This window comes from Gekko japonicus, unplaced genomic scaffold (genome assembly GCF_001447785.1).
Source record: "Gekko japonicus isolate JY-2015 unplaced genomic scaffold, Gekko_japonicus_V1.1 scaffold1853, whole genome shotgun sequence".
Taxonomy (NCBI): Eukaryota; Metazoa; Chordata; class Lepidosauria; order Squamata; family Gekkonidae; genus Gekko; species Gekko japonicus.
In genome coordinates, this window is record NW_015171559.1 from 36,081 (window position 1) to 54,950 (window position 18,870).

Genomic DNA, 18,870 nt, shown 5'->3' on the forward strand with positions numbered 1-18,870 from the left:
TTCAGTTTTCCATCCCCCCCCCACACACCTGCAGCCTCTACAGTGCTCTGAAGCCTTGGCTGTCATGGGGGGAGGGGCCTGTCAGCAGGGCAGAAGGACACAATGAGTTTTTCCCCAAGGCCCGAATAGGTGTGGAAAGGGCCTTTCACTGACCGAAACCAAGCTTGGTTGACCAGCAGCAGGCACTGAGGGGAACGTAGGCTTCCCAGCTCTGATTAGGGAAATACCTGGAGATTTGAGGGTGGATCCTGTGGAGGCCAGCGTTTTTTTGGCGGGGAGAGGAGCTGGCAACCCTAGTCAGGACTGGGCCCAATGAGTGTTTCACAGAGCCGTAGAAAGGGCTTTGTTCCTTTGTCTCTTTACTGGCAGAACCAAGCTTGGTTGCCTACCAACAGCCACTGAGGGAGAAGTTAAAATGCTTTGGCCGGTGGCCTCTATGGCATTCTATTCAGCTGAGGCCTCCCCTCCCCTCTCCCCTCCCCCCTCCCCAAACTCTGCCTTCCTTAAACTGGCTTCCTTACCTGGAGCTGGCAACCCTATGAGTCCTCACAACAGCCACTGAGGGAAACCTTTGTCCCACACTCAGGAGCTAAGCAAGAGAACTGTGTTCCTCGAGAGACACAGAACTTCTGACAGAGAACAGTGCCTGACAGGGGAGTGGGCGGGGAAGAGGAGCACACCCGGCCAGTGGCACGCCAGTAGTCTTGACTGGCAGCTGGCGGGCCAATGGCTGAGGGAGCGCATGCAGTCTTGCCACCCCATAGGCCAGAAGCCACTACCATTCGGCAAATATATATAAGAGAGATTTGGGTAAATATTCGGTAAACCTGAATTTATTTGACTCTACTATACCCTATGGGGACCATCCCCATAGGGTATAATGGAGAAGGGATTTAAACTTTAAATGCTTGCTGAGTTCACTTGCGCAGTGGTGCAACCTGGTGAGTGAACTTAGAAGGCACTTAAAAAGTCTGCGGTCTCTTTACATGCCTTCTGGCCATGCCCAAATAAAAGCCGAATAATATTGGCTTTTATTTAGGTGTGGCCACTTTGGTAGCCACATACAGATTTCTGATCTATATTTGGCTGAATAAATACCAAAAATCCCTGAAAAGGTATTTTTTAGGTATTTATTCGGTCCGGTATATACCAAGTGCACACCCCTAATTATCAACAGCCAGTTTAGGAACAGGACTGTCCTCTGCTATTCCTCTTTCCTGTTCTTGCAGGAGCTGCTGACTTAGGTTTTAATGCCCATCTAGAGAGAAATGGGTTCAAATCTGTGCTTAGGCCACTATATTTTTAGGGATCAATGGCAAAGTCACTGTGCTCCAGAACAGGTCTGAAGCAGTAAGACTGAGATGAGAATATAATAGAATAACCATATGCAATTTATTTGAGGGGAAATTAGGTAAAGCCCATGCAGTCTATTTGCCTATTTCATAGCACTGGATTCTAAGAAGCCAAAAACGTGGCTATTCCCATAGTCCAAAAATATACTTGTATTACGCAATGTACAACTCAGGAGGTAGAAATGGCAAAGAGAAAACAGAAAAGACAGCAAGGAAAAGTATTTTACCTATGCTAATAAGTGTGGCAGAGTCTCCTGGGAGAGCAGGCACCTCAGTATCCAATGATCCAAATAAGAACATAAGAACATAAGAGATGCCAATGTTGGATCAGGCCAAAGGCCCATCCAGTCCAACACTCTGTATCACACAGTGGCCAGAAATACCAGTGCCATCAGGAGGTCCACCAGTGGGGCCAGGACATTAGAAGCCATCCCACTGTTGACCCCCCAAGCACCAAGATGACAGAGCATCACTTGCCCCAGAGTCCCTATCTATACCTTGTGGCTAATAGCCACTGATGGACCTCTGCTCCATATGCTTATCTAATTCCCTTTTGAAGCCGTCCATGCTTGTAGCCGCCACCACTTCCTGTGGCAGTGAATTCCAAGTGTTAATCACTCTTTGGGTGAAGAAGTACTTCCTTTTATCTGTTCTAACCCGACCGCTCAGCAATTTCATGGAGTGCCCACGAGTTCTTGTATTGTGAGAAAGGGAGAAAAGTACCTCTTTCTCTACCTGCTCTTTCCCATGCATAATCTTATAAACCTCAATCATGTCACCCCTCAGTCGTCGTTTCTCCAAGCTAAAGAGCCCTAAGCGCCTTAACCTTTCCTCATAGGGAAAGTGTTCCAACCCTTTTATCATTCGAGTTGCCCTTTTCTGCACTTTTTCCAAAGCTATAATATCCTTTTTAAGGTGTGGTGACCAGAATTGCACACAGTATTCCAGATGAGGTCGCACCATTGATTTATATAGGGGTATTATGATATTGGCTGATCTGTTTACAATACCCTTCCTAATAATTCCCAGCATAGCATTGGCCTTCTTTATTGCAGTCACACACTGTCTCGACATTTTCAGAAGAGATTGGAAGGTTCATTCATCTCTAGAATAATAGTCACTGTGCTGGTACTGCTTGACGGGGTTATTGCTCTGTGGGTTTCTCCTATATGCTAGACTGCATCTTTTCACAACCAAACTAGTTAGCCATTGTAATTTGTGGCTAACATTCAGTAGTGTAAATTGGTCTGCTTCTGCCCAATCACATCTTCATTGCCCTGTAGATGTTCTCCTGATATCTCCTTAACAAGACCTGGCTAGAACATTCTGCGTTTGAGAGAACTGGTGGGCTGGTCACAGGCTAAAGGGGAGAGACTAAAGCCAAAAAAATTGATGCCAAAAGGGCATATTGAGAACAGTTGTACGCCATTTAATGTGGACTTCAAAAATAAACAGTGAGATGGCCTATGACAATTACTCAGATTTTCCTGAGGGACCGTCTCCTCCCATACTATCCAGCCTGCCAGCTAACATCTGCCTTTCAAGCCCTATTCTTGTGCCCCTGTTCTGCTCCTTTCTGTCAATCTCCAGCCCCCTTATATTCCTGTTTGGTGGGTGTGCACAGCAGCTAACAACCAATCAGGACAGATGGAATGCTAGAGGAGACAGATGGGAGTGAGTAGAAAAGTGGTATAACTGTCAGTTTGAGTCAAGCAGCGTTTGTACCTCCCAGGACTGAGAATGGAGAAATCCTCTCTCAGGAGACATTATAGGCAGAACCTGAACTTCAGAAAAAGCAGAATAATACAGTGAATGTTTAAGGGGATAGTGTTTGAGCTTTCAGAAAGTAAGGCTGTGGTCACACACACTAAATAATCCGCCTTCAATCCACTTTCAATGCACTTTCCAACTGGATTTCCAACTGGAGTTCAGACTCTTCTGTACTGTCACTTTTGTCACTCGTTTGTCCCTATTGCTTTGGGTCGTCCGTCCCCCCCTTTCCACATGAGTTTTGCTGGGACTACTAGAGAGAGCAAAACACATTGGGGGGGGGGGGAACCCTGAAGTAATAGGGACAAATGAGTGATAACATGACAGCGTGGAAGTGTAAACATCCAGTTCGATTGTGCACTGAAAGTAGATTGAAAGTGGATTATTTAGTGTATGTGACCGCAGCCAAAGACTGATCTTTTCTCAGGAGACTGTGTTGTCTCAGAGTGTGGCTTTAAGCAAAAGCAGGCTAATTTTAGTGAATATTTTAAAGAAAGAGACAGTACCTGCCTCAGAACCTGGTTTCAGGGGGAAACTGACCAAGGAAGTGGAATTCCCAGAAGGAGCTCACACATACACTGTGGAAAAGCCCAAGAGTTATCCCAAGTGCTTTACACGCAAGAATTGAAAACTGAAATGTTATACCTGAAGGAGCACTGCAAATGCTGTGTGTTACACTTGTAAATAGTTCCTACATTTTTTAACATCATTCTCCTTTCCAAGAAAGACAATAAAGTTATTGAGTTTTTTTGTTTCCCTAATGTCTCATCTGAGGTAACTGCATTTATAAGCCACTTGAGGTCAGTCTGTCAGGTGAAGATTGGGGAAGAAACTATAGTGGTTCAACGTCACAGTACTGCTACTTGTATGTCATCTAAAATCCTGGCCTTCTCTGTCCCCTGGCTTTAGAACTGAGGTGGGCAATGACTAGAGGCAGGCCTTGGAACGCCCTCCCCCTTGAGGCTTGCCAGGTGCCTACTTTCTTTTAGCCAGGCTTTTAATCAGGAGGTTTACCAGCTTTTTAAAATGGTAGGTTTCTGGTCAGAGGGGCTGTTTTATAGGCGGTTTTTATGTCCAATGGCTTGTTGTTTTATAACATATTATTTTAATTGTAAGCTGCCTTGAGCAGGACTCTGCAGAGGTGGCATAGAAATATTCTAAATAAATAAGTAAATAAATACATACATACAATTTTAAAAATGGCATTTCATATTATTGACTATAATACTGGGGTGTTAGTTTGAAGTTGAAGTTCAAAACATAAAGGGGGACAAAATGATTCTAAAATCTTTAATTGAAGGACATGCAGATCAATGAAGGCTACTAGATCTTTTAAATCTATAATTCTCACAAAGGGGCATTTGGATTTGGCCTAGCAGAGAGGCTGTGTTTATTCAGGAAGCTGAATTTCCAGTGTGCCTTCTGAACGACCAAGGAGTATTGTGGTGTTCTCCTCTGAGGACGAATGTGCCACCTTCTCCTTATAAGGGGCAGTGGTACTCTGCTGCTCATGGAGGGCCACATTCACATTTTCCTTAATTAAAAGAGCCACATTACTGTCCCTATTAAACACACAATGCAATAATATAAAAATATAACTATTAATATTAAATATGTAACTATAACCTTTTAAAGTACCAGACTACCTCTGAGCATGTAGGGTTGTGTCTCCCCACTATTGTGAAGCCTTATCAAGTCGTTGTGTATCTGGAATGAGAGGAAAAGGCTTCCCACTCTGCCTTCTCAAAAAAAAATGAGGCAAGGCAGGTTAGGAAAGAGAGTGAGATTGCCAAGGTGTCTAGAGAAGAGCAAGCCGGCCATGGAGAAAGAGGAGTAAAACCACCACCACTCCACTGGAGCCAGCTTGCTTTTATCCTGGGTGATGGTGGTTTTATTCTCATTTGTCTGTGGCCATCCTGCTCTCTTCTCAACAGCCACCATAGTAATGGGATGGTGACACATGAGACAGGAGATACACAAAGTTCCCCCACCCAGCAACTGGAATTATCTGTTTGCCAGCAGCAAATGATAGCAGAGATCCAAACCCAGGACTAGCTGCGTAATAAACCTTAGTGCTAGCTCTGTCCATGTATCTACTGTATCTACTGTAGTGATATTATCACAGGACCCAACACCTGCCATACCACCAAGAACTCATTCACTTGCTCATCTTCTAGTGTAACAAATGCTGTTACGCCTTTCTGCAGTTTACATTGTCAAAACTCAGACTGTCGCTGCATTAGAAGCCACAGATGAGGCTGTCACAACCCCTAATCCAGATCTTTCACTTTTTATATTGAAACACCCTCAAACAAGTTCCTCAGACTGGAGGGTTGTGGACTATCTCACCACCCACACCCTCCTTCTTTTAAAAAGTTCCACCTTCAGCTTTAGAAGTGTGAGGCTGAAAAGTACTGAGACTTACTAGTGATTTCAGCTCTCATACTTTTATTTCAGGAAAGAACAAGACAAAGTTTTCCGGCTTGCAGGCCGGCTTATATGTGCAACAATCCCCACACCCAAACACCCCCCACACCAGTGATAGGCTATTTACAGTGGCCGAGAGTTCCATGACCCCTGTTCCACCAAGTGATCGAGCTCTGTCTTGATCTTTGGCCTCATAGTGATAGGGGGGTGCCTAGCTTTCACCCGAATGGGATGGACAGCTGGGTCCAGGGAGATGGGGGGTCCAGAGTACCGGCCCAGCGTCCTGTCAAACACTTTGGGAAACTCGTTACAGACGGCCGCGAAATCCGGCACCTGTATCTGATGGACCCCCGAGACAGTCCTAGCGGCCTGAACCATGAAAGACCCAGGCGACTCATGAGCCACCCCTCCACCACCAGCAAATCTAAAGGACCATCGAAGTTCTTATACTGCACCCGGAACTTGCCCCAGCCCCAGACCGCCACAGGGTTCTTGTTAAAGTCTCTCAAGGTCAACCCCCCGGACTTCCGGTTTATGGCGACACACTGGCAGACACACTCCTGGGGGTGCAATCTCCGTGCTAGTGGTTAGGAGGGGGGGCAGCCCACTGATTGGCGTGGGCTAGGATCCGCCTGGACCATTGTCCCTGGGAGCGAAGCTCGGAAGCTTCGCATGACTACGTGGAGACTAGCCTTGCACGCGGTCGGAGATGAATACATTACAGAGGCAAAGTGCATTTCTTTTATACTTCTTTTCTTTTACACAGGATCATTTAATCCTTAAGAGACAGAGCCCAAATAATATTGATCAGGACCCTTTCCGCCTAGATCCCATAGAGTCTGCTGTGGATTTATATATGAAACTGAAGCTCAAATACTTTGGCCACCAAATGAGAAGGGAGCACTCACTGGAGAAGACCCTGATGCTGAGAAAGATTGAAGGTCAAAGAAGACAGGGACGGCAAAGGATGAGATGGTTAGACAGTGTCATAGATGCAATGAACATGAAATTGAGCCAACTTCAGAGGATGGCGGAAGACAGGAAGGCCTGGCGTGATCTGGTCCATGGGGTCGCAAAGAGTCGGACTCGACTGTGCGACTGAACAACAACAAAAATGGATTGATGAGGAGACAGGGGTCAAGGGTAACAAATACTTTACTTTGTAAGCATTACATTTAATGCCTTCCCACTCTATTATAAGAACTTGTACGCACTCAATGAAATTGCTGAGCAGTCGGGTTACAATGGATAAAAGGAAGTACTTCTTCCCCCAAAGATTAACACATCAAATTCACTGCCACAGGAGGTGGCGGCAGCTACAAGCATGGATGGCTTCAAGAGGGAATTGGATAAAAATATGGAGCAGAGGTCCATCCGTGGCTATTAGCCACAAGGTATAGATAGGAACTCTCAGTCAGGGGCAAGTGATGCTCTGTATTCTTGGTGCTTGGGGGGGGGGGCAACAGTGGGAGGGCTTCTAGTGTCCTGACCCCACTAGTGGACCTCCTGATGGCACCTGGTATTTTGGCCACTGTGTGACAGAGTGTTGGACTGGATGGGCCTTGGCCTGATCCAACATTGGCTTCTCTTATGTTCTTATGATAGATGACGTGTTACATGAGCTGGGAGGTGATCTGGTCATAAAGTACGTTCTCTAAGAAGCTCAGACTTGGAAACATAACTGGACAAGCATTAATACTTTGTGATTATTAAAGGAACAGCATCCAAACCCTACCTCTGTAAACAAGTCTCTATTGGACTCCCTGTCTATTCCAGGATACCTCCTATCCAGTGTTCCCACTAAGCTGAGTTAGTGTGAGCTAGCTCACAGTTTTTAAGCCTCTGGCTCACACAGTTTTGTCTTAGCTCAGGAAGGATGGCTCCAGAGCCAACTAATTTATGCAGTAGCCAAATCGCTCGCTCACAACTTTAATGCCAGTAGCTCACAGAGTAGAATTTTTGCTCACAAGATTCCGTAGCTTAGAGGGAGCATCCTATCCCCTCTCCCTCCATAAATGCTGTTTATCTTGTTTTGCCCGGCCATCATCATTTGGGAGTGGCCTTTACCACTGGATCAGCCACTGTTTGGATTGGCTCTGGTTTTTCGTTTGTACTCTGCATAGTAATGGCACACTCTTATTTCTTGGATTGCTTAATAACATGCACACAGGCGCCACCCTTTTTTTTGCACATGATCATTTCTGTAGTTTTCTGCCAACGAAGGGCACAGTATCTGAGGAATGGCTCTGGCTTATGAAAAGAGCCACAGAAAATCTATTCGTCTTTAAGATACCACAAGACTCTTGCTATTATGTTTGTGCTGCAGCAGATTAACAAGGCTACCATTGTGGAATTCAGAAGTAGCATGTAGAAAATGTAATCACTGCATGCCAGTGTGGTGTGATGGTTATGAGTGTTGGACTGTGATCTGGGACATCCAGATTCAGATCCCCCACTCTGCCATGCTGCAGCCACAGTGTTAAGTTGCGCTGGTGGAGCTTTAAAGTGACTTGGCTGAAGTACTTTATGCAGGCCATGTGGCTCTGGAGTTGTAGCCTTCCCACATTTTGCTTTACTGCTCTCCGTGCTGTATTGTCAATCGATCCAATTTTATTAATACGATCCAAGATCAGAAAAGTGCTGTATGGTAAACAGAATGGTATGCATTCTTGGGGAAAGGGACTGTATTTTAATAGTTTGTGTTTGCATCATTTCCAGCTCAGCCAGCTCAATTTCTGATCAAGTCTGGCCCACTGGGGCCTGTCTGAAATACTCTCACCACTAATTAATAATGCTGGGAGGAATGAGGTTGCAGGACCAGTATGGTCCCTGCAACATTTGCTGAGTGTCATGCTGGCTTGAGTTCAGAAGATGCAATCAGACGCGCTTTTGTTAGCTTCACTAGAATGATCAGGCTCATTCAAGATTGTGTGAGAGTTGCTGATAACCAAGAGAGAGAATGACTTACAGATGAAGTAGATAAACATACAAGGAGGCAATTTAAATTACATCAAATTATTCTAAAACCCATACATATGGAACACAGCACAAAGCTGATCAAGCAGAACATCATACAGCTGCTGATGCCTGTAGGTTTTATTCCTGTTTGAATGCCTCTTCTTGTTGATACCAAATTTCCCCCACTGTTTTCCGGAACTCATTTCACTAACAGAAATATCTGTGATACAGAGACACACACCAGAGGGAGGAACCTAATTAGGCTGTAAAAGCCAAAACAAAGAGTCTTATGGCATCTTAAACAGTGACAAATTTATTGTAGCCGAAGCTCTTGCGAACCAGAGCCCAGTTCATCCAATGATCAGTGTAGTTGGACTAGCACAGAGGGATGTGTGTGTTTGTGAGACATGCTCTATGTTAAAATTAGTTGTGGAACTAGGAAATGTGCATACCTAGGAAATTGTAATGTGGATACTTTCTGGTTTGGCACAGTCATTATGGGCTTACTCTTTTTAGCAGAAGAAAAGAGCAAGAGTCCAGTAGCACCTTAAAGACTAACAAACTTTGTGGCAGGATATGAGCTTTTGTGAGGCACTGCTCATTTCTTCAGATATTGTTGAGGTGCTACTAGACTCTTGCTACTAGACTCCTGGCCACACAGGGGGGAAATGACGCGGCCAAAGTGCGGCTTTTTAGAGCCGCACCAAAAGAGACATGCGGCAGCAGGATCAGACAGATCCCCTGAGCCACCGCGCAGTTGCTCCCCGGCACAATCAGATGCCGGGGGGGGGGAGCCACGGAACGAGGAGCGAGGCAGCCGGCTGCGCATGTGTGCACATGCACAGTTTGGCCGGGAGCCTCGAATGCTGCGGGAGACGGGGGCGATCCCACGGCCACACTTGCTGCGGCGTTTCAGGTAGGTACTGCTCTTTTGTAGGTTCTTTTTTGCTGTGCGTTATCGGCCTTTAGGGATGGATTGGGGACGGGTGGGCGCCGCTTCCCAGATGTTGTGGTGTGATCGCACCTGTTTGCTACGCCCCCGATCCGTCCCTCTTGTGGAACTAAACCTCCCATGTGACCGGGGCCTAACATGGCTACCCATCATGATCTATCTTACTATTTTTAGATTTCTCTGGAAGATTACAGATTGTGTTTAAGGTCCCTTGGGAGGTCCGTGCTGATAGTGGTGCTCAGAATAGAGGTGAATTCAGGTGTCTGTGTTTAACCAAAATATAGCTCTTCATCAATCTTTTCTCTTTAACTCCTATAACACTGTTCAGTGCTTCATGAGTGGACTGCAGAAATTTAACTGCCCATTGGGTGACTCTGCATCTAGCAGGTGCTCCACATTTTCTCAACAGGGAGGAAAAAGTGCAGCTCAAAACTGCAAATACCCCGGGCCAATGCCGTACTGACTGGAAAGTCACCCCTGAATAGCCATAAAACAGCCATAAATCTATGCAGAAGATACCATAAAAAAAAGGAAGTGAAAGTGGCAAGCAATGCAGAGGGGAATTTCGGCTCCAACCGTTGGTTTGCTGGAACGTCAGAGGAAAAAGCCAGTGCAGAATCAGCCCTTGTCTTAAGCAAGTTGCCCTGATAAGGAGCACTCCCCCCTGTCATTCTCCCAGCGAAGATCAGAGAAATCGCTCTCCCACCTCAGATGCTGTCATGGTCTGCTAGCCTGGCTGCCTCTCCTTCTGCCAGGCAACTCTTCTGCACTGCTGAGTTGCTCACAAATCATATTAATAAATTATATCATCACAGGTTGAGAAGATAAAGCTGCCATTCTCTTTTGTGCTGGAAATTAGAACTAAAAAGTTGGGAAGTGTCTACTCATGAATAACAAACATTCTTTTATTTTGTATACAGGCACTTTGGCATCCATGGATGACTTTTATATACTTGGCAATGGCTTAATAATGTTGCAGACCACAAACAGCGTATTTAACCAGTCTCTGCTTAAACAAGTGGTACCTGAGAGTCTCTTTGCATGGCAGAGAGTCCGTCTTGCCAACATGATGGCAGACTCTGGGAAAACGTGGGCACAAATGTTTGCAAAGCAAAATTCTGGTTGGTATTATTAAGGTGGAACCTGTTTACATAGCATTCTCCAAAAAGTAGTGCAGGTTTAATTTTGTCTTCCCTGCCCCCCAGGTACCTATAATAACCAGTATATGGTCTTGGATACAAACAAGATCACGTTGCAGAAGTGTATTGATAACGGAGCTCTCTATGTCATTGAACAAATCCCCAAACATGTGGAATACTCTGACCAGACAAATATTCTCCGTAAAGGTAAATACCTTTTGGTATTTTCTTCACCTTTTGCTTTTCGGTGAGAATTGGGAATGATGAAGGTGGCCTGTTAGGAATTCCAGGTCAGTGCTTGTGTGGGACAAAGGTGGCTATTTCTGCTTGGCAGAGAATCACCAAATATGAGTCTAGTCCTTTGGGGAGCTATAGAAAATGACAGGTGTTGCTCAAAATGGGAACAAGATTTTTGCTGCCTTTTGTTTTGTTCTGGGATTCTTTATAGCTTCATCCAAGAGCCATCAGGGGTTAGCATGGTTGGGTACAGACTGGCAGAGGGTCACTGGAGAGGCCAGGCCAATCTAGTGCCCAACAGCAGTGGAGGGAGTAGAGTGAAAGAGAACTGCACATAGTGCTGCTTTCTCCAGGCACACGTCTAATCAGGAAATTGGGGTGGGTGGGATCACAGCATTCAGAAGGTGAACCTGATGTCTTTCATACTACTTTTAGAGCTGCTGGCATCACTGGTGCCAAAAGGACTGTGAAAAAGCCACGCTCCGTACCTTCTAGCCTTGTGATGGGGGTGGGTGGGTGGAGGAAAGCGTAGTGGAGGGGGCCACGGGCCACCCGCAGCTGGCTTTGCTTCAGCTTGTCCAAACAAACTGTGCTTTTGTGGCTGTTGGTCGATGTGTTGCTGCCAAACGCTGCCACATTGCCTAGATTTTCATGGGAATGAGAGGGAGTTCTCTAGACAGTGTAGCATCTCTTTGGAATTCAGACCTTTGAAGCAGTGTAAGTGGTGTGGAAATCACTACATCTCCTCGATTTGCAGGATACTGGCCTTCTTACAACATCCCTTTCCATGAAACTATCTATAATATGAGTGGATATAGAGCATATGTTACGAAATATGGCTTGGATTTTTCGTATGACATGGCTCCCAGAGCCAAAATCTTCCGACGGGACCAGGGATCAGTGACGGATATGGCAACCATGAAGCGCGTAATGAGATACAACAGTATGTTGATTTTTCTCTTTATTTCCCCCCCAACAATCTCCCTGTCCTGCCATCCCCACAACATGACAAGTTTAGTTCTTCTCTGCTATTATGTTGTTGAACACAATGGGAATGAGATCATTTTCTGAAGCTTAAATACCTTTAAATAGATACGATTTTTAAAATGCCTCCAAGGGAGATTGGAGCCAAAATCCTACTAAAAATTAGTTTCTCCCTAAGATTAGACCAAGAGCTCATCAAACCTTCCTGCTTCTGAGGAAATAACCTGTGTCATTCAGTTTCTCTAAATCTTGCAATGATGAAAGTAAATCCCAGTGAATCTTGAGAACCCTCTTGCAACTATGTTTCCAAATATCTAGCCTTATGACCAGCCAGACCTATATGTATTCTGCATGTTCAATCTAGCACTATATAACCCCATTATATTTAATATTTGGCACAGAACTCAGTATCCTGGGTTTCCCATTTCATGTTATAGCCAGCAGAATAAAGTATGTACATTTTTGCATAATCTGATCTTTCTTGGAACACGGTTTGGATCCCTTTTCTTGCCTCTCTGCAGAAAACAGTGTCTAGACTTCAGTGCTCCAAAGAAAGGAAGTTCATCCCTGTACCTGTTGCTTTATTCTGTGAACAGCATTGACTGGATGGGGGGGGGGAGCCTTCCAAAAACCCCTTCCCTGGTTGATGTCATTTTTAGGACAGGGTAACAGCATTGCTGAAAGTGAAGAGGACCTAAAGAGCCTCTTGCTCAGTGTAAAAGAGGAGAGCGCAAAAGTGGGCTTGAAGCTCAACATCAAAAAAACTAAGATCATGGCATCCGGCCCCATCACTCCTTGGCAAATAGAAGGGGAAGTCGTGGAAGTAGTGACAGACTTCACGTTCCTGGGATCCCAGATCACCGCAGAATGTGACTGCAGCCATGAAATTAAAAGACGCCTGCTCCTTGGGAGGAAAGCGATGGCAAACCTAAACAGCATGATAAAAAGTAGAGACATCACCCTGCCAACAAAAGTCCGCATGGTCAAAGCAATGGTATTCCCAGTAGTCATGTATGGCTGCGAGAGTTGGACTATAAGGAAGGCCGAGCGCCGAAGAATAGATTCTTTTGAACTATGGTGCTGGAGAAGACTCTTGAGAGTCCCTTGGACTGCAAAAAGATCAAATCAGTCAATCCTAAAAGAAATCAACCCTGACTGTTCCCTGGAAGGCTAGATAATGAAACTGAAGCTCAAATACTTTGGCCACCAAATGAGAAGGGAGCACTCCCTGGAGAAGACCCTGATGCTGAGAAAGATTGAAGGTCAAAGAAGACAGGGACGGCAAAGGATGAGATGGTTAGACAGTGTCATCGATGCAACGAACATGAAATTGAGCCAACTTCAGAGGACGGCGGAAGACAGGAGGGCCTGCCGGGAGATGATCCATGGGGTCGCGAAGAGTCGGACTCGACTGTGCGACTGAACAACAACAACAACAACAGCATTGCTGAGGGGTCTCTTTGAAACACTGGGCAAGTGGTTGTACATACTGTTCTCTGCCAAAGGCAAGGCAAGGGATCCTTCTTTCCTCCTTTGCAAAAATGCGCTTGATTATTTTTTTGTCTTCTGAACCAAGGCTGGAACTTTCATGAAAGACAAGAGGGTTCTCAAGCTTGTGTTTTCCTCTGAACTTTAATGCAGCTGCTGGAAGCACTTACAGGGAAGAAACAGCAGGTGGGAAAGATACTCAACGTTTCTCCTATCCAGATTATCCCCAACAAATGACCTCTACCACCAGGCCACTTTTACATGTCTGTTTCCCCAGCGGAGTTCCAAAGCTGGAAGTAAGCCTGGCAAGTGTTTTGGTCCTGTGTTGGGTTTTGTAACAAAGTCTGGTGAGAGAATGGGCATTCTATCCTAAATATCAAAACTTTATGCCAGGGTTAAGTGTTGGTTCACATTTCACCTGGTATATTTGATTCTCCTGAAAGTACGTTTAAGGTGTAAAGCAAATATTCTCCCCCCCCACACACACACACCCATTAAAGAAAGGAGGTAGTGCTTTGCTGTGGATGGCTATGTCTAGAATTACTCAACTACATTGTTCCTTTCTTTGTAGACTACAAGAAAGATCCATATGCAAGGCACAATCCCTGTAATACTATTTGCTGTCGGGAAGACTTGAATCTCAGATATCCAACTCCAGCTGGCTGCTATGACTCCAAGGTAAAGACTCCAAGAAGAACTAGTCTACTAGAGATGCTGTTTGGGTCAAAGTGGGGGAAGCAAAAATGTGTTCCTATTGGATTTCCCCCCATGACATTCACACACACACGCACACACGCGCACACACACACGCACACACACACCAGATGCATACTATTAAATGCATCTGGACTTATGGAAACTTGGCAGCCCAGTTTGGTGTAGTGGTTAAGTGTGCAGACTCTAATCTGGGAGAACAGGGTTTGATTCCCCACTCCTCCACTTGCAGCTGCTGGATGACCTTGGGCAAGCCATAGTTCTGTCAGAGCTGTCCTTGAAAGGGCAGTTCTTGAAAGAGCTCTCTCAGCCCTACCTACCTCACAGGGTGTCTGTTGTGGGGAGAGGAAGGGAAAGGAGTTTGTAAACTGCTCTGAGACTCCAAGTGAAGGGCAGAGTATAAATCCAATCTCTTCTCTTCTTCTTCATCATCAGTAAATTCACAGTTTTTAAACTTTTTTAAAATTCTCAGAAATGGGTGAGAGATTAAGAGTAATTTGCCAGTCCACAAGCAAGGCACACCGTTTCCAGCAAGAAATGCCATAAGAACTGGACATAAGGCCTTGGTTTGTATTCGTTTGTGTAAGTCTGGCCACTTGTGAACTGGTACAGTTTCCTATTAAAATCGCTGCTGATTATTATAACATCTTCATCATTAGCCTTTGCCCTAGGGAAGCCGTTGCCAACACAGTCACAACTGTTTAACTCCATGATAACTGCCCAGTCTTCTGTCATGAGATTTCTCCTCCTCTGTCCTATAATATGAACCTTGTCCTGCCTAAGCAGCAAGGTCAAGAGAAGCTGTAAACAAATACCTTGGCTTGTTGCCCAGATGTGTCAGCTGATCCATCAGCTTTTGAAATGGGGTAGTAAATGGTCATAAAATGTCAGGTGTTGGCCTTTGTAGGTATAAACAACAGTCTGCTGGAGCCATCTCTGTTTGCCTTCATTTACATGATTCCCTCTTTTGCCTCTCAGAATCCCGCTGCATCTTTTTACACGCAATCACACACTTTATCTGAGCAGGGCCTGTCCAAAGCGTTTATTCCCTGAGGGCATAACTAATCAGACCCTGGGGATTTCATGATATTTCCCCTATACATTTCAGGGTCCTGATTTCCTCCATGGGAACTGATTTCTTTCGTTTGAAAATCCGTTATAATCCTGGGACAATTTCAGGTCTCATCCGGAGGTTGGTAACCTACATAGCAGTACTGTTTGCCCTTTTTGGGTAAGCATAGGTTCACCCCAGCCGGGCAAATGATGACTCCATGGGGCTGCTTCAGGTTTGGAAAACAGTGTATGCATTTGGTCCCAAGCAGAGTTGGGCCCCTGCATGTTGATTGTTAAGGGGGGGGGCTGAATTGAGTTCCTTTTACTGGTGGCCTGTACAGACCTAAGACCTAGGCACTACCCCATGGAAGCTTGCTGGGTGACCTTGGGCCAGGCACCAGACTCTCAGCCTAACATACTTCACAGGATTCTTGGGAGGACAGAACGGAGGACAGGAGAATGTTGCAGGCCACTTCAGGGCCTATTTGGGGAGAAAATTAGAGTATAGATCATTCATTCAAATAGATGTAAGTAAATTTTAAAAAAATCGATTCCATATCAGAAGGCCCTACAGCTCTAGCATACTATATGCTAAACTCTAACATTTCCAGAAGCCATGCCAGTAGTCCAAGGGTGAGGACATCTAGGCATGTGTTGTTATTTTACACAATTTAAATCCTTTCCTTTGCATCTCTTTCACTAGCATATTGATACATGCACTGAGCAGTTTTTAATAACCCAGTATTATTACATTTGACAGAAAGAGAATGGGAAAAGGCACATACACAAGGTAACTGAAGCAAGTGTAGCTCTCTGGCTTATTGTCGATCTCCTCACCATTACAATGCAAGCCTATTGCAAGAAAAAACCATTTGCCACAGAACGACAATCCCATTTATTTTCAGTCAAAAGAATCTGTTGCGAATGTGAGAAATATACACTTTGATAGCATATGATTCATATCTGTTGACTACTTTTAGAGTAGAGAACGGAGAAGGAGAGAAAGAAATAGTAGGAGTCTGTGAGGGTGCACTGAAGCTGAATAAAGGGGCGGAGAGATTTGTTGTGTAAAATAGGTAAGGTTTTGCTTCATCTTGAGTTAGGGGTAACTGCTGTAGGACAGAGTAGGAGGTTGCATTGCTGCCTGCTCGCTCAGTAAGGATGTCTCATTATGGAAGGACACAGATGTGAGGCGCTGCTGTGTCTCCACTACCCCCAACAGCTCCTCCTGCCATTAAGTTTGTTGAGAAGCAGAGGGGGCTCAGCTAGACCTCAGAAGGGAGAATGTTGGCAACCACCTTCCTCCCCCCTCCCCCCACAGGACATCTCCCGCCTGCTCCCTTCCTCCCTGGCTGCTGGACCAGATGCTTTTTATTCCTTCCCACAAGGCAGTGCTGGCCCAAACAAGGCTGTGCCTCCTCATGAGGACTGCAAGTCCCATGGGAGGGTGAGGAGATCCTGGCTGTTCCCATGGCTCTTGCCCACCCCTGCCACCTCCTTCATTGACCAAGCAGGCATCCACTACTGCAGCTGTTTCTGCCGTGGCTTTTAAGAGGCCAGCTTCTCCGGAGTTGGCCATGCTAACTGGCTGCCTCATGCATGCCTACCCTGCCTCTGTCTGCTGCTCTGGCTCCAGCCCAGTGAGGCCTGAAGGGAGAGGACGCCGTTGAAGGTGAGGGTAGGTCTAGCCTTATGCTCTGATCCAGACCACGGAGGCAACACAGTGGAAAACGGAGGTTTTTCAACCCATCAACCAAAGGCTGAGTCTGGCTCGACATTCCAAAGATTCTCTTCTACAAGTCAGATCAGGCAGAAGCCAGATGGGTTTGCAAAAGGAAACATTTACCAGCTCTTGTGAAATGTGTCTCATTACGTACCTAAATCATGTTTTCCAGCAACTAGGGGTGAAGATGGGGTCATGACTCGGGTGACTCTAAGGGGAGCTGCCTACCAGTGTGTATGGTGAGGCAGACAATGGCAGGGCTAACATAATCCAGACTCCGGCTGCTGCCGCAGGGAGACTATTCTCTGTCTGTGTCTCATTGCCACGGCCAATGCAGAGGCCCTAACACAGCTCTTCCGTTACTGCACCTTATTTATTTCAGTTGTGCAAGCTTGAAAAGGTGATCTGTTTAAGAGCCTCTCACCAGTTAGGAAGGTGCAGGACTCACGCTGTTTCGCTGGGTGTAGTTTGAAGCTAGTCCCCCCCCCCCGGTACATCTCTCTAATGGGGGAGGAAGGGTTCCACGCAGCAACTAGTGGGGTGGCAGCTATGCCCTTTTATGGGTATTTCCCTTTTTTACAAACCTTTTCCTCCAGGCCTGTTGGCAACCTTACTCTTGGGTGCCCTGAAGCCACTGAGCAACCCACAGCCTGTTTTCACACACACTTGAATTAAAAAGAAGGGGATGCTGGGCAGACGGCATGACTGCTCTGTAGGATTGAGTCATGGTCTCCCTATTTACAGAAATTAAGCAGCAGGCGTAATGGCCTGCTCTTGGTTACCTTCCCTGAAGGAAGAGGGATAACGCCACCTTGTGGTGTAACCCCCAATGAAGTCCATACAAGTCTCAAATCCATTTCTCTACCGCTGACCTCCCCCCTCTCTCTCACCCCTTTCTTATACCTTCAGGCAGTCTCTATTATCCCCTCTGCTAGATTCCCTAAGATTGTCTTGTAATTTCCCTCCCTGCACATGTTTGTCAAGAATCTCTCATGTTCTGCGGAACTTTTTTTTTTTTAAAACTCACACGCACTGTCAGATCAGTACGTTCCTTCTAGCATTACTGTTGCTGCCTTACTAGTAAGCTGTAACTATAGGAAGGCACATGACTCAGTTGAGGCCTGGGTGAAACAGAAGCACCACACAGGAAGTTACAAATGGTATCCCATGTAACTAGTTGCTTCTTCCTGCCCTTGTCCCTCCTGTATTGCTGCTGTCACCATGACCAGAGACTCTGGCCTTTAAATTCAAGGGGAAATTATGTATAGCCAAAATCAGCTGCCAGAGGGGACCACCTCATGCCGCGCTGCCAATAATTCAATAGTACACATAAAGGGACCTGGGACATACTTGGCATTTCTGAATGCTGTGATGCCAAAAGCTGAATATGGCTCTTTGTAAAGCTTATGCACATCCTCAGCAAAGTGACTGGTTTGTTTTAGGGAAAATTCATACTTCAGTTTCCTTCCTGAACCAAGAAATCTTCTCCTGTGATCCTTTACAGGTATCAGACATCTATATGGCTGCAAAGTTTACAGCATACGCCATCAATGGTCCACCAGTGGAAGAGGGTCTGCCTGTCTTCAGCTGGTCACGCTTCAATCAGACAAAGCACCAGGGCTTGCCAGACTCTTATAACTTTGATTTTATCACCATGAAGCCAGTCCTATGAAACTGACATCAGAGTTTTAACATATGGAAGAAGGGTTTTTTTCTATGTACAGTTTTACAAACATACCAAATAAACTCATCTGTGCACTCCTGAGATTCTGCCTTTGCTTTCCTTGCTTAATGTGTGTGTGTGTGTGTGTGTGTGTGTGTGTGTGTGTGAGAGAGAGAGAGAGAGAGAGTGTGTGGGGGTTTGTGAGAGAGAGAGAGAGAGAGAGAGAGAGAGAGAGAGAGAGAGAGGGGAAGGAAACAAACAAAGGGATCCAGATGTAAGCCAGAAAGAAAAATGAAAACTCTTCTTGAGAATTCAAAAGCAACCAATGGAAGTCCAAGCTTGGCAGGGATCAATGGATACCTGACATGTAGAGCATCTTTGCCCTTTTTCTGTTCTACCACAAAACTATG

General features: G+C 45.6%; 1 protein-coding gene across 1 annotated transcript in view; it reads left to right on the forward strand.

Annotated features, from left to right (window-relative positions):
* Positions 1-18,555, forward strand: part of LOC107117581 (phospholipase-B 81-like) — a 45,287-nt gene extending 26,732 nt beyond the window's left edge. The window contains exons 4-8 of the mRNA XM_015419723.1: positions 10,380-10,580; positions 10,665-10,805; positions 11,593-11,778; positions 13,879-13,985; positions 18,302-18,555. Of these exons, the coding sequence (XP_015275209.1) occupies positions 10,380-10,580; positions 10,665-10,805; positions 11,593-11,778; positions 13,879-13,985; positions 18,302-18,469 (803 nt within the window). The 3' untranslated portion in view covers positions 18,470-18,555. The remainder of the gene's footprint in view (positions 1-10,379; positions 10,581-10,664; positions 10,806-11,592; positions 11,779-13,878; positions 13,986-18,301) is intronic.
* Positions 18,556-18,870: the final 315 nt, after the last annotated feature.